We start from the raw sequence: 15,937 nt of genomic DNA, 5'->3' as shown, positions 1-15,937 counted from the left end.
TGCTGTCTGCCCCTGTGGTGGATGAGGCTAAGACACTCGTGCACGCATCCCTGTGGGCCTCCTGCCCACTGGTGGGTGGAGCTGGGTATTGTTCCTCTGGTGGGAAGGGCTGAGCTCAGGAAGACTTTATGCAGACTGTCTGTGGATGGGTGGGGCTGTGTTCCTGCCCTGTTGGTTGTTTGGCCTGAGACCTCCCAGCAGTGGAGCCTATGGGCTTTTGGGTGGGGCTAGATCTTCGGGAGGAATTGGTGGCCTCCAGGAGGGCTGACGCCAATGAGTACTCGCCAGAACCACCACTCCCAGTGTCTTTGTCCCAGCAGTGAGCCACAGCCTCACTCTCAACTCCACAGGAGACCATCTAATACTAACAGTTAGGTCTGGCCCAGTCTCTTATGAGGTCACTGCTTTTTTCCCTGGGTCCTGTTGCACACGGGACCTTGTGTGCACCCTCCAAGAGTGGAGTTTCTGTTTTCCCAGTATTATGGAATTTCTGTGATCAAACCCTGCTGGCCTTCAAAGCCAGATTCTCTGGGGTCTCCTCCTCTTTTTGCCAGGCACCAATGCTGGGAAGTCTGACATGGGCTCAGGACTTTTACTCCTGTGAGAGAACTTCTGTGGTATAATTATTTTCCAGTTTGTGGGCCGCCCACATGGCAGGTGTGAGATTTGATTTTATCGCGATTGTGCCCTTCCTACTGTCCCGTCACTTCTTCTTTGTCTTTGGATGTAGGGTATCTTTTTTGGCAGCTTCCAGTGTTCTGGGTTTTTTGTTTGTTTTTTTTTTTTCCTGGTTTTTTGTCAATGGTTACTCAGCATTTAGTTGTTATCTTGGTGTTTTTGGCAGAAGGGGTGAGCTCACATCCTTCTACTCTGCCATCTTTTCAGCCAAAACTGAGTCCTCTTAAATTTATTAAGACTGTTTTATGGCCAAACATATGATCTTAGAAAATGTTCCTTGTGCACTAGAGAAAAATATATGTTTTGTTGATTTTGGATGGAATGTTTTATAAATATCTGTTAAGTCCATCTGGTCTAATGTCATTTAAGGCAGTTGTTTTCTTACTGATTTTCTGTCTGGATGATCTGTCTATTGGTTTAAGTAGGGTATGAAAGTTTTCTATAATTGTATTGCTTTCTCTTTCTCCCTTTGGTTCTTTTAATATTTGCTTTATATGTTTGGTTCATAAATATTTTCAAATGTTATATCCTTTTGTTGGACAACTCCTTTACTATTATTTTTTATTATATCTATACCATTAATTTTCTCTTAAGTCTGTTACGTGTGGTATATATATATATATATATATATTTATCTACTGCAGCTTTCTTTTGGTTTCCGTTTGCATGGAATATCTTTTTTCCATCCCTTTACTTCAGTCTGTGTGTGTCCTTACATCTAAAGGGTGCCTCATGTTGGCAGCATATAGATGGGACTTGTTTTTTTTATTCACTTATCCACTCCATGTCTTTTGATTGGAGAATTTAGTCCTTTTACATTTAAAGTAGTTACTGATAGGTTTGTGTTTATTACTATTTTGTTAATTGTTTCCTGGTTGTTTTTATAGTTACTCTTTGTTCCTTTTTTCTTCTCTGCCTCTCCTGCTTTGTATTGGGTTGGCTGAAAAGTTCATTCAGGTTTTTCTGTAACATGTTAACATCTTCCGTAACATTTTTCCATAATGAACTTTTTGGCCAACCGAATAGTTTGATGACTTTCTTTAGTGATATGTATATATTTCTTTCTTTTTATCTTCTGTGTATTTATACTATAGGTTTTTGCTTTGGGTTGTCATGACACTTAAAACAGCATTTTAAGTTGGTAACAAGTTTCATCCATCCTGTTTTAAAGCTTAACGTTTTTACTCTCTTTGCAATGTCCACATTTTATATTTTTCATGTTATATTTAAAAAATCTTATGTATCCCTTAATTATTGTCATGCTTATTTTTATTACTTTTGCCTTTTAACCTTCATATTAGCTTCATAAGTCATTAATCCACTACTTTACTATATATTTACTTTTAAGTGGGATTTATTCTTTCATATGTGTTCTGATAACTAAGTAGTGCCCTTTCCTTTCAGCTTAAAGACATCCATTTAACATTTCTTGTAGGCTTGTTTAGTAGTGATGGACTCCTTTAGCTTTTGCATCTCTGAAAAGCTCTCCCTCCTTGAATTCTGAATGAGAACTCTGCCAGGTATAGTATTCTTGGTTGGAAGTTTTTTTATTTCAGCACTTTGAATATATCATGCATTCCCTTCTGGCCTGCAGAGTTTTTGCTAAAAAGTGTGCACATCGTGTCATGGGAGTTCCTTTTATATAGCTAGTTGTTTTTCTCGTTGTTTTTAATATTATCTTCTTGTCTTTAACTTTTGACATTTTATTTTTAATGTGTCTTACTGTGAGCCGTTTTCAGTTCATCTTTTTTGGAGCTCTCTAGGCTTCCTGGACTTGAATGTCTGTTTTCTGCCCCTTTCTCTCCCTCTTCTTCTTCTGGGAGACCTAAAATGTGAATGTTAGTATGTTTGGTATCATCCCGTGCATCACTTAAGCTGTCTTTGACCTTTTTCTTTTTGCTGCTATGATTGGGTAAGTTCTAGTTCCTTGTCTTCAAGTTGATTGATTTTTTCTTTTGTTTCATTTAGTCTTGAACCCATCTAGTGTACTTTTCAATTCAGTTATTGTGTTCTTCATCTCTGTGAATTGTATCGGTGCTTTTTTATGTTTTCCGTCTCTTTGTTGAAGTTCTCACTGTATTTATCCATTACTCTCCCCATTTGATGGATATCAAATGACCATTACTTTATCAGGTAAAATATTTATCTCTATTTCATTAAAGTTTTTTTTTTTTCCCCCCTGAAGTTTTGTTTTTCTTTCATTTGGAACATATTCCTCTGTTTCTTCATTTTGCTTGACTCTCTCTATTGGTTTATATACAGTGGATGAAACAACCACCCCCTCCCAGTCTTGAAGGAGTGGCCTTGTGTAGGAGATGAACCTTTTTGTTCAGCCTCGCCCCAACTATTGGTCATCTCTCAAACCTCTTTGCTTGTCCAAGCATCCTAATATATTTTTAATAGCTCCCAGTAGTTGAGGATGTGCCAAGGCCTGTCACTGTCCCAAAGTGGAAGATTTCAGCACCTAGATTCAGGCTGACTAGAAGCCAGGCCATCAGCTAGCAGTTTTTAAAAGTACGTAGATATAATATATGCAGTCCTGAAAGGCTGCAAGCATAAGCCCCACTGGTTACCAGAGCCAGGCAATCTGGAAGTATACCTTGGGCAGCAGTCAGAAAAATCAGAGCTTCAGATGAGTGTATAACTTCTTTGTAGGAGATAACAGTGAGCTGGAGCAAGGCAAAAGGAGAGTGCCAAAATGACATCCACAGTCTATGTTCCTTTAGAGCTGCTCCATATGCCACTACATGTGTGTCAAACCTAAATCCTGTTGACATATATACACTACCAAATGTAAAATAGGTAGCTACTGGAAAGCAGCCGCATAGCACAGGAGATCAGCTTGGTGCTTTGTGACCACCTAGAGGGGTGGGATAGGGAGGGTGGGAGGAGAGATGCAAGAGGGAGGGGATATGGGGATATATGTATATGTATAGCTGATTCACTTTGTTATATAGCAGCAACTAGCACAACAATGTAAAGCAATTATACTCCAATAAAGATGTTAAAAAAAACCCTGAAGCCTGCTTCTCAATCCAAAGCTGCAGAAGAAGCAAAGTGGCCTCTTTCATAGACCGGGAAATGTGCTTCAGCCAGCTGTCTGTGCAGTGAGCAACGTGTGGTAACCTGCCCAGAACCATCCCTCTAATTGCCACAGTCCCATGGAACCCAGGTACCCAAGCCCCTTTTGCAACCAGACCCCGGTGATCAGGGGGCCCTGGGCTCCAGTTGCAAAATGTCCCAGGTATTAGACACAGAAACCAGGGTATCAGATGCATGTCAAGCTTCTCACCAGGAGACACTGGTGCTCTGGAACACTGCAGAGAGTGAGTGTGAAGATAGTGCCCACCCTCTGAAATCTTTGAAAAGGATTACAGTCAACTCCTAGATGCATGTTTAAAGAGAACCCTGCCCCTCAAGCCACAGTCATAATGTTTAGCTAATAGGTCTCTTTCACAGAAAGACTGAGTTCTTGGATCTGTTGCCTCTTGCTGTGCCCTGGAGGTGGTAGCTGGTTTAGAACTCTTTCTTCATTGGTTACAGTGTTGCAGTACCTACAGATGTCAGCCCCACTGGCCACCAAAGCCAGGTGAAGTAAAGGTGATCCCTGGTAGCAGTCACAAAAATCAGGGCACCAGATGGGTATGAGCTCCATTCTGGGTGACACTGATTATTACAGTTGCATGTGATCAGGAATGCAAGCTCCCCTGGCCTCTAGAGCCAGGAGATCAAGAATCATGTCCTGGGCAGCAGCCGCAAAAATTAGGGCACCAGGCACATGTAGTCTCCCTTTCGGGAGATATTGGTGCTCTGGAGCACAGCAAAGGGGAAGTGTGAGATGGTGCCTGCCATTCTCCATCCCCAGAGAGTGTTTCAGCAGGCTCCTAGATGGGTGTGTTAAATTGGATGCCTGCCCCTTAGGCCATGGTTTTAATGTAAGCAGGGGGTCCGTATTCAGTTCAAGTTGAGTTGCCTTAGGCTGCCTCTGAGCTGGGCCCTGGGTGGATGAGTCCAAGTTGTGCAGGCCGTTTAAGAGCTTTCTACCAGATTGGTGTTGTCTTGTGGGTCTCAGGATGTGAGGCTCTGTTGGTTTTCAAAATTAGATGTGTTGGCCGGGGTCGGCGGGGGGGGGGGTGGCTTATCTCTCAAGTGCATGTCTTTAAAATTTTTGGTGTCTGATGTGGGGTTTGAGCCCTTCAGTCCTCAGGGAGAAGCCCTGATTTTGAGTTCCCTCCTGCTTGTGGTTTCCTGTGCTGTAGGTCGGGTTTATTTTGTGCCATATTTGGTGAAATTTTGTGGCAGCCTCTCTTACCTGCTTTGATGTGGTTTTCTTCTCGTTTGCCTGATATATAATTGTCATTCAGCCAGCCTTTATGTTTTTTTAAGAGGAAAATTTTCCATATGTAACTAGACTAATTCTGTCCATGGGAGAAGATGAGTGCAGGGTCGTCCTACATCACCATCTTGAACTGGAACCTATCCCTTCTTTTTTCAGGTGTTAATATATCCTACAGGTCTTTTCGTATCAGTCATAGATAGCTTTATTGTTTTTTATGTCTCCATGGCTTCCATTGACTTTAAGAGCCAATTAAAAGTAGTGGTTTTCATGGATCTATAGCCAGATTGCCTTCATGCAGGCCATGGATGTGCTGCTGGAAAACCTTTTTTACAAGTTGCTAAATCTCTAGGTGCCTCAATTTTCTCATCTGTAAAATGGGAGAAAAATTGTATTCTGAATAAGGTTGTTGGGAAGTTTCAGCACTTATTTAACACAATGCCTGGCAGATGGTGAGCACCCAGATGTAGGCTGCCACCACCATTGTCGTTATCATCACCATTTTTACTTATTTAATCAGATTCTTATTTATGGGCATATGGGTTTTTTTCCTATTTTACTGTTACAGTGCTTCAGGGAATAACCTTGTATATTCATTATTTTGCACATGTGTGATTTTATGGATACTTTGTAACAAGTACAACATCAAGACAAAGGAGGATGTAAATTTGTAATTTTGGTAGACATTTGCCAAATTGCATACCACAGGGATTGTATCAATTTCTGCTGTTACCAGCATTTGACATAGTTTAAATGATTAAGAACTTGATGGTAGTTTTCTGATGTTACTTCCATTTCTAAAATTATTCATAGTTTAAAATGACAATTTTGAAAGTTCTTCCTTTTGCTTTATTAAAAGTACAATCTTGTGAGGAGGGCCTGCTCAAGCGAACTTTTACTTTTTAATATAAAATATGTATGTTGGTGGCTTATTCTTTTAGGATTTTCATAGATAACTTGTTAGTATTTAAGAGAGTGGAAGATGATCTTTTCTCTCTTTTATTCTTTATTTTCAGACATTTATGTTTCCATGAATCTGAATCATTTCAGATTTTTTATTTACCTTTACTATCCATAATCTTAGGATAATCTTCTATTAGAAATATGCATCTTTAAGAACCAAGAATCCAAAGATGAACTGAGATTAGCTTTTTAATTTATTTTGAACATTTGTGTTGAATTAGGGCAAGAGTTTTTTCTTTGTCAAAGAAAGCTTAATAGGACAGAGGAGTTAACATGTCAGGCATTTTTCAAGGTTCATGGGGGAATACAAAGATCAGTAAGTAGTGGTCTCTGTCATACTTTATTCTAGTGGGTGAGCTAGATAGGTAGGGACCATCTCCGGGCTAGAAAATGTAAAAGGGCAAAGAAGAATGCTTGGATGGAGCTTTAGAATTACCTGTATGTACTCAGGTTAAATGACTAAAAGTAGGTGAAAGAAATAAAAATAAGTCATCAGAGAATATAATGTAAAGATATACTGCTGTGGGAACCAATAAAATAAACAAATTCTTTAAATACATTAGATAGATTATTACTAAGGAAAAACTGTTTGATGTAGCAGTTCGGAGACAGCTGGTGTGAGGAAGCAGTTTCTGTAGAGTTGTGGTACCCAATTGGAGAAGAATGAACAGTTGGAAAATAAGTAAATAGGCTAATCTTTGGAATAGTCATTGTCATTGGCAGGAGAAGGAATTTCTTCCTTAAAAGAAAAATCAGTAACAAGCTTCTGTTCATTTTCAAAATTACGGCTTTTAAGCATCTGATTTTATTTTATTAGTAATTGATATTTGTATATTGTAGTCATCTTTAAAGATGCTAAGCATGAGGTTGTTTTTTTCATATTGCTTTTAATGCTAGTTACTGTTTGGTTGCCCTTCACTTTACCACATTAAATTGATGCAGTGAAATAGTCCTCTCTTTATGAACTAACATAGCTATTTTATTGAAAGTATAGTTAAGACTCCACTGAATATGAAAACTGCCATGTCAATCATGGATATAGAGTAGTTGAACATTATTTACACTGGGAGTATTTTAAGAGTGATATGTGCAACTTATTAATGAAGTAGTAGAATTAGTGTTGTCCCTTTTCTTGAATTTTTAAAAAATCAACTTTACCAAGATCTAATTTCCATACATTAAAATTCACACACAGTATACAGATAGATGGTTTTTGACAAATGCGTACAACCATGTAATGACATTCCATTCAAAATATAAAATATTTCCATCTCCCTAAGAAGAAGAGTTAATTCTTCCCATTTTCAAAAATTTTAACATCTAATTTTACTTCTTTTGCTTTTTTATTAGTACTTATGAATGTAATTTTACTTATCAAGAGTACCATGAATTAACCCCTGAAATTACATGCTTTTTATCTATGGGAATCTTATTTCAGATTGACAGAATATTTCATGACCCAAACAAGGTTAAATAGAAACAATTTTGTTTGAGTGATTTTAAGAACGTCTAACAGAAAGTTACTTTTATTTGAGATTAGTTACAATTATCAGTTTAGCACATTTCTTGTTTATTTAATTTTTTAAAATCCTCTGAAAATAAAGGCTGTATTGTAGTACATAAGCAATCTGTCTTCAACACTGTTGAATACTCTCTACGTTACTGTTTTTCACATAAAAAAATAAAATCAGGATAAAAAGTTTCTCATTTTGTTTCAGAAATTGCATGTTGGGGAAGAACTCTTTAAAAATACTTTTCCTTTTCATCCACCTTCCAACCTAGACTGTCATCTCTAAAGTTGAATATTGGGAATATCCATTGGTGGTACTTAATTCATTATCCAGAAAATGAATGAGAGCTATGTATCAGTAAATAAACTGTGCTTTTAAATGATTCTGATTAAAAGATAGGGCAGATATCATTTTTCTCATTTTATAGATTTTAATTCAGTTAAATTAAGTTTAATAAGTGCCAAATGTTCCATTGTAGTTTTTGTTGGGACTCTGAATTAAGATCATACTTTGACTTTTAGTGGCTGTCCTACTGCTCCATGGTCTTTCCTATAAGAGTACAGTACATTTCAGAGACTCTTCCCACCTACATTCCTAATTGTGATTTGAGTTGGAGCTGGTAATCACTGGCAAGGAGCCTGTCAGAGGTTATAAAGTAATTATTTTCTTACTGATTCATTGAGTGTTATTCTTGTGATTTTTAACTTGAGTATTTTATACTTAAACAGTTGAAACTGAACCTCATTTAATTATTAGACCGGAATTCTTTGTACCTAAGTTGATTTTTGAACCTTATTTCAGTTTCTTTAAATGTTATTTTTAACACAGGTTTTCAATGTAAACCACTCATTCTCATAAGAGTGATAATATTTACATAACCATATTTGAGATAAAAATAAAGTAAGGTAAAAGTAGTATGAAAGAATGAGATGTTGAAAGAGGTTAACTTTTTCTTTGGTTGTTTGATCCTTATGTAGAAGTTACTGAGCAACTATTCATGTTCAAAAAAACAAATTTAACTGAAATGTGTTGTTAGATTATGGGACATGTAGTTTTAATTTATCAAAGAATATTCTGATGATTAAAAAATATCAGAGGGAGCCTTGAAGGGAGATAACACTCTCTATACTTGCATGTTTTTCAGACTAAGGCAGCCAGCTATATGTCTGGTTAGCACCAGTATATATTTAAGTCAATCTTTAGGGGCTTCTCTACTGTATAAATTCATTGTTTTATGTCTTTGTCTTTTCCTTCTTCAACACTTCTCTCAATATTTTTCCTTATACTTATCTAATTCATAGGATATTCAGGGTTTTTTTTTAATGTCTAAAGAACTTTTAAATTCTTAAACAAGGGATTCCTTTAGAATAGATAGAAGTTTGGGGGAAGTAAGAAAAACCCAAACACTTTCATATAAAACTTTTCAAATAGTGCTCAGGTTAAATTTAATTTTTAGCATGGGATAGAAGAGATTAACTATAAAATCTGTTGTTCCACAGGTACTGTGAGAATAGAGATGTTTCGAAATATGCAGAATGCAGAAATCATCAGAAAAATGACTGAAGAATTTGATGAGGTATAGCATTTCAATATTTATACAAACTGCCTGCTTACACTTGTAAATGGTGAATATGTTATTTTAAGTTTTGTTTTGACTTGGTGTTTAGTATAAGAGAAGATACACTGTTTTCTCATTTATATGATAATCCATGCTATTAATTCCAAAATTAATCTCATTCATTTGGGAATTTTATTACATTGCATGGAGGTAGTAGCACTGATGGCTGACATGGATAAGAAAATTTATGGTGTGAGGTAGAAGTTGACTCTTGACATTCATTCTTGAAGACCATCTAAAATTCCTGAATTTATAAATATATCTCCAGCAATTTCATGTTCTGTGGAATACTAGTCTTGTTAAATGCTTTAAAGAAAAAAGGGTTGGAGGTCAAGGAAGTGTGAGCAGACTGCCTATTATACCTACCTTAGAGATTGTGAAAGCATATTAACTTATTTAAGGTTCTTAGAAATCCTAATGGAGAAAAATCTCCTTAACTTAATTCAATCCAGAATTCCCAAAATTATTTTACATGGATCCCCACCACTGACATATCCACACACACACACCTCCACCCCCCCCGCCCCTTTCCCATTTTCTCTGTGTGTGTGTGTGTGTGTGTGTGTGTGTGTGTGTGTGTGTGTGTAAAACTTGAACTTCTATTTGGGACACTCTACATGAGATAATCTGATTTCCATTAAGAATACAAGTTTTCTTTACTAGTCTTCACAAATTAATCATGCAGAAACTATTTTTTTCTGCATGATTTTCCATTTTCACTAAAATATTCACTCAAGCAGTTTTACACTGTAAATGTTGAGATACTTTTACAGTTTTATTTCTTTATTTTATTTATGGTGAACTCAATTCATGTCATGCTTAGGCCACCATCAATTCCAGTTTTAGCGTTCTGCCTTTGATTTAATTAAGATTTCTATTTTCTGAATTAGGTGTTCCTTTTTCTTGACTTTCAACACTAACAACAAAGATTGGTTTTCTTCTAGATCCACTCTTTTAGTAAGATGGGGTTAGGCTTTTTATTAGTAGTAGCAGTAGTGTTTATTTTTAGTTAAAAAAGTACTATAAACACATGTCAAAGCAAACATTCAAACACAGGCTGTTCAATATATGTCTTTCTCATCAGGTGTTCACCTTTATTCTAGCAGCAGTATGAAAACGTTTTACAGAAACATTCTGTCAGTGGCTTTCAGACTATTTATTCACATTTTATGGGAGGTAGGGGAGACCTTAAATTGTCACCTATGCAGATATACTCCGTAATCACTTGTCTTCATTTCTGTAATCCAAAAAGCTCTGAAATTCCAAAACCTGGCCTAAAATAACATGAGGCTACTTACAATTTTTATTTATCACAGTCAGCGTGAATATCTGTATGCATTGCTGTTAAATGTTAAATGTTCTTGATTACAGGGGGCTGCCCCAGCTTCTTTTGGGGTATGATAAAATATAAGGTATATGCACTGTATTAACTTCCAAAATGCAAAAACTCCTAGATTCTGAAACATTTCTGTGGGACTACTGTTCACTAAAAAATAATTTTGTTGTTGTTACTACATGTGTTTTTATATGTTGCAAATAGAAGTTAAAGCCAGATAAGATATAAGTTAAGGTGCAAGTAGTAGGTTTACTCACCAGCTACTATACTAACTACTATGCCAGGCTTGCAATACAGGTGATTCAGATTGTAGATTTAAAAGTAGTATGTATCTTGGACCTTCACAGCACTAACACGTGATGGAATGATTATTAAGAGTTTAAGACAGTAGTTTCCAAACATTGCTGCACATTAACATCTCATGGGGATACTGATGCCTGGCTCCCTTCCACATCCCCCAGACATTTTGATTTACTTTGTAAGGCATGTGACCTGGATATAGAGATTTTTTTAAAGCTCACCAGGTGATATTCTAATGTATAAGAACTATTGAGAACTATTGTTCTAAGGCAAATAAAAAGAGGAAGCCAAGATTTGTTATAAAAACACTTCATATATGAAAACAGAATGAGGGGGAAACAACAATGAATAAAATGTAGCAAATGAAATTATTCAGAAGGCATTCATTTCATATTCCTAAACATTTTGTCCCAATATTTGAGATTGTTGACCTAATCAAAGAAGACTTTTAAAATCATCATTCTGTTATTTTTTTAAACAGTATATCTAATACAGTTTGGATTATTAGAATGTATTAATTTAAAGCAGAATTTGATATCTTCTGAGGCTACTTAGAAATAAATAAATATAAATATAATTGTGATGATTAGAAGTTTTAATAAATATTGTCAGTTTCAATTTAAAATATCTATATAATGCTTTTAATTAGGTGGCTTAAAACAGTGTCATAAATAGGATGCTTACTGACTTTGCTTGAGACTTTACTGCATAACCAATTTGAAAAGTAAAAATTTAAACTCAAAATAAATAAATAAATAAACATACAAACAAACAAATAAATAAAAATTCCAGAGATGATGTTAGTGAGCAGGATGTGCCAGACCTGTTTGACACTGATAATTTAATTGTCTGCAAGTGTGACAAGATTCATCGAAGCAAGAACAAATGGAAATTCTATTTGAAAGATGGTATTACGTGTTTTGGAGGGACAGACTATGTATTTGCAAAAGCCATTGTTGATACGGAGTGGTAAAACTTACGAGCTGAATACATCATAAACATATGCTGGGACTGTGTCACATATTGTTCACTGTATTGAATTTAATGAAATTATAATTCAGATGCAGATACAAAAAATTTTATCTTAAACTCTTTAGCAAGATATTGATCTTTTGCTACTCTGTATATACTCAAGAATGCATTTAAATGCTTTCATATTGTTAAATGTACAGTATTTTAAGTTTTTTTTTCTTCAAAATACTGTATAGGTTATTTAGTTCCTTGGGAGTGGGAGGAGGTTAGTTTTGGTGAATTATATTTTGTGATAAAATTCTGAAATATCAAAGAACCATTAGATCCCAAGATCCTAGAAAAATGCCTAGTTAACAGGGAGTAGCCATTAAAATTCTTTTGAACGAATGAATATATTGTATTATAGCAAACTAAAGTAAAGGTGAGATGAGTTAGAAGTCATTTCAGTTGAAAGTGTTTAAATTGAATAAGGTAGTCCAAGAGTATGTTATTGACTGAAAAAGTAGTATACTGTAGCTTCTATTCCTTATTACAAATTGGTTATAACTACAGATCTGCACCTGGCCACATGTCCTTTGTAATTGTAATATCAGCCTAATTTAGAAATATAATATGTTAATTCCCAGAGCAGCCTATAGCTTTTTAAAGTCAGTAGATATACTTGGTTCCTGTTGGAGCCAGTTGCCAGGAGGTAAAGCACACTGTAATTGTATTTCTTCCCCAGATTATTACAATCAGATCTCCATGTATCAATTCTTAGATATGTTTCCCAAAGGTCAATTTGTGTAGTTTTCATATATTTCAGTATGGCATCTATGTAGGGAAACCTTTGCAACACAACACATTTAATATTCAGCTGACCCTTGAACAACACGGGTGTTAGGTACTCTCAGCCCCCTGTAGCTGAAAATCCTCATATAATTTTTGACTCCCCCAAAACTTAACTACTAATACTCTACTGTTGACTGGAAGCCTTACCAATAACATTAACAGTCGATTAACACACATTTTGTATTTTATATGTATTATATGCTGTGTTCTTACAATAAAGTAAGCTAGAGAAAAACTGTTATTAAGAAAAGCATAAAAAGGGGAAAGCACATTTACAGTACTGTACTGTATCATTACTGTAAGTTTATGTCATCTGTCTATAAGCTAAGTCATCTGTCTGTTAGTACCTATATCAACATTGTCTTATATGATGCAAAACACCATAGATCTTATATGTATTATTAACACTAGACATCAAAAATGAAAAGATAATGTGAATAATTCATATTTTCTTACAGATATGATGATTTATGCATTGATAACGAAGAAGCCAGCAATCTGATTGCTTTTTGCTAGCCTAGTGTAACTGATACAATTGTTTCATGGTAGCGTAGCCTTTATACTAGTGAATGAATTGTTATAAAATTGTTATGGCATACAGTATTACTGTCGTATTCATAATACAATATTGGAAACACTGTTACTTTTCTTAAGAAAAATCACTTACCTGTGATGATAAGCTGATATGCAGTTTCTCCAGCTATGAGAGTGAGAGTGTGTCATACTGTACAGTAATGTAATTCTTTGAAAGCAAAGTTATAGAACAGTATATATTAAATATCACTCACCTTATGCCTATGTATGGGTAGGCTATCCACTTCAATACAAGTCTTGCATACGAAGCTCTACACAATGAATAGTTAGGCAATGATGATATGACACGAGTGTCTCATACAGTTCTTGCCATACAGTACTATTTTCACATGGAGACACTCACACACATATACAACAGATATGTTTATTAAGTGTATGGCATGGTGATTATTAACTGTTCATTAAGTGGAAGTGGATCATCACAGAGGTCTTCATCCTCATCGTCTTCACATTGAGTAGGCTGAGGAAGAGGAGGGGTTTGTCTTGCTGTCTCGGGGATGGCAGAGGTGGAGGAGGTAGAAGGGTAGGCAGGAGAGGCAGGCATATTTGGTGTAATTTTATGGAAATACATCATAATTTCTGTTTGAATTTTGCTTTTTCATTTCTCTAACATAGTACCAATCCTTCTTCCACCATTTGCTACAGTTTCAATGCCCATATCACAGAAGGGTTCATGTTGTAAAAGAAGTTAAAAGCAGTGTTGAATAAGCAGAACCCTTCTACCAGATTCTCTAATGTCATTTGTTTTCTGGCAACGCTTCTTCTATGTCTTCTTCCTCATTGTACGGCACTGGTTAGGAAGCACTCATCTTCATCAAGTCATCTTCTCTTAATTCCTTTGGTGTAGTGTCTATTAGCTCTTGAATTTCTTCAAGATTCATATCTTAAAACTCTTCACTGCCCCCCTGCCCCCCGCCCCAACCTTTTTTGCCATATCCACAGTCTCTTTCATGATTTCTTTGATCGGCTCTGTCCTTAGTCCTGTGAAGTCATGCACAACATCTGGGCAAAATTTATCTCCAGCAGGAATTCATTATTTCGGGCCTGGTAGCTTTCATGGCTTTTTCTATAGCAACAATGGCATCTTCAGCTTCAGTGGTGTAGTCCTTGCAGACTTTCATGATGTTCTCTCTATGGGGGTTCTCTTCCATAGCCCTGACAATCCTTTCCATAGAGTACTGTGTGTAATGAGCTTTAAAGGCCCTTATGACTCCCTGATCTATAGACTGAATTAGAGATACTGTGTTTGGGAGCAAGCTGATCACTTTGACACTTTTGGTGTTGAACTCATAGGGTTCTGGGTGGCCAGGGGTATTGTTCATTATAAAAAGAATTTTAAAAGTCAGTTCCTTACTGGCAAGGTACTTCCCAACTTCAAGGACAAAGCATCAATGGAACCAATCCAGAAAAGGGTTCTCATTGTCCATGCATTCTTGTTCTACAACCAAAAGACTGGTAGCTGGTGTTATATTTTCCCTTCAAGGCCTGGGAGTTTGTAGCTTTACAGATAAGAGCAGTCCTGATCATAAACCTGACTTGCATGTGCACAAAAAGTAGAGTTAGCCTGTGCCTTCTTAGCTAAGTCCTGGTGCTCGCTTATCTTCCTTACTAATAATGTTGTTTGTGATGATTTTTTCCCGAGTAGGGTGCTTTCATCTGCATTAAAAACCTGTTGAGGCAGACTTACCTATCACTGAGCAACTCCCACGTGCAAGTGTAAATGTCTCTTCTCCAGTAAGTTTGTCAACTGTCAGTTAATTTGTAGGCTCTCTCTGCAGGACCCAAGCTGGAAAAGAAAAAAGTTTTTCTTTTCAGCAGTTTTGTTGACTAGGATGGGATGTTTGGGACTCCCGGCTCACACCAGAGACTGAGGCTGCAGCTGAGATCACCAGTCCAGCGAAGCTGAGCTCCTCGCCTGCCACCGGGATTTGTATAAAAACACCTGGCTGCAGGCAGCGAGGGATCTGCCGTGCTCCTGGAGAGCAGCTGCTGGCACTGCTGATGCCAAGCTGGGTGCTGCAGCTCTGCCTAGTCCCAGCCAGCACCCCATTCTGATCGGGCCAGGAGAGAAAACAAGATGGCAGAGTAGAAGACCTTGAGATCACATCCTCCCATGAGAACACCAAAATCACAACTAATTGCTGTACAACCATCAATAAAAAAGACTGGAACCTACAAAAAAGATATTCTGCGTTCAAAGACAGAGAAGCTGAGATGGTAGGAAGGGTACACTCATGATATAATCAAATCCCATACACCCTGGGTGGGTGACCCAGAAGCTGGAGAATAATTATATCACAAAAGTTCTCCCACAGGAGTGAGAGTTCTGAGCCCCACATTAGGCTCCCCAGCTGGGGGGTCTGGCATCAGGAGGAGGAGCCGCCAGAGCATTTGGCTTTAAAGGCCAGCATCTCCTGATCACAGGAGCTCCACAGAACTTGGGGAAACAGACTCCACTCTTGGATGATGCACATGAGGTCTTTTGATCACCAAGACGCAGGGAAAAAGCAGTGACTTCAAAGGAACCTGGGCCGGAACTGCCCGCTGGTCTTGGAGGGCCTCTTGGGGAGACAGGGGGTGGCTGTGTCTCTCTTGGGGCATAAAAGTTGGTGGCGAACATATCTGGGAGAAATCATCTGAAGGCTGACATCTTGCTTGGAACATTAGTGCCAAGACCTGGCCCCACCCAACAGCCTGTAGGCTTCAGTGCTGGGACATGTCAGGCCAGATAACCAACAGGGCTGGAACACGATCCCACCCATCAACAGACAGGCTTCCTGAAGACTTCCTGAGCCCAT

At 37.3% G+C, this 15,937-nt stretch overlaps 1 protein-coding gene across 1 annotated transcript in view; it reads left to right on the top strand.

Moving 5' to 3' along the window:
- STAG1 (STAG1 cohesin complex component) overlaps positions 1-15,937 on the top strand; it is a 426,258-nt gene that overhangs the window by 220,102 nt on the left and 190,219 nt on the right. Inside the window, exon 6 of the mRNA XM_068545965.1 lies at positions 8,988-9,064. Within this exon, the coding sequence (XP_068402066.1) occupies positions 8,988-9,064 (77 nt within the window). The remainder of the gene's footprint in view (positions 1-8,987; positions 9,065-15,937) is intronic.

This window comes from Eschrichtius robustus, chromosome 6 (assembly GCF_028021215.1).
Source record: "Eschrichtius robustus isolate mEscRob2 chromosome 6, mEscRob2.pri, whole genome shotgun sequence".
In the NCBI taxonomy this organism is placed as follows: domain Eukaryota; kingdom Metazoa; phylum Chordata; class Mammalia; order Artiodactyla; family Eschrichtiidae; genus Eschrichtius; species Eschrichtius robustus.
Note: the sequence above shows the minus strand (reverse complement) of the source record. Positions and strands in the feature narration are given on the sequence as shown.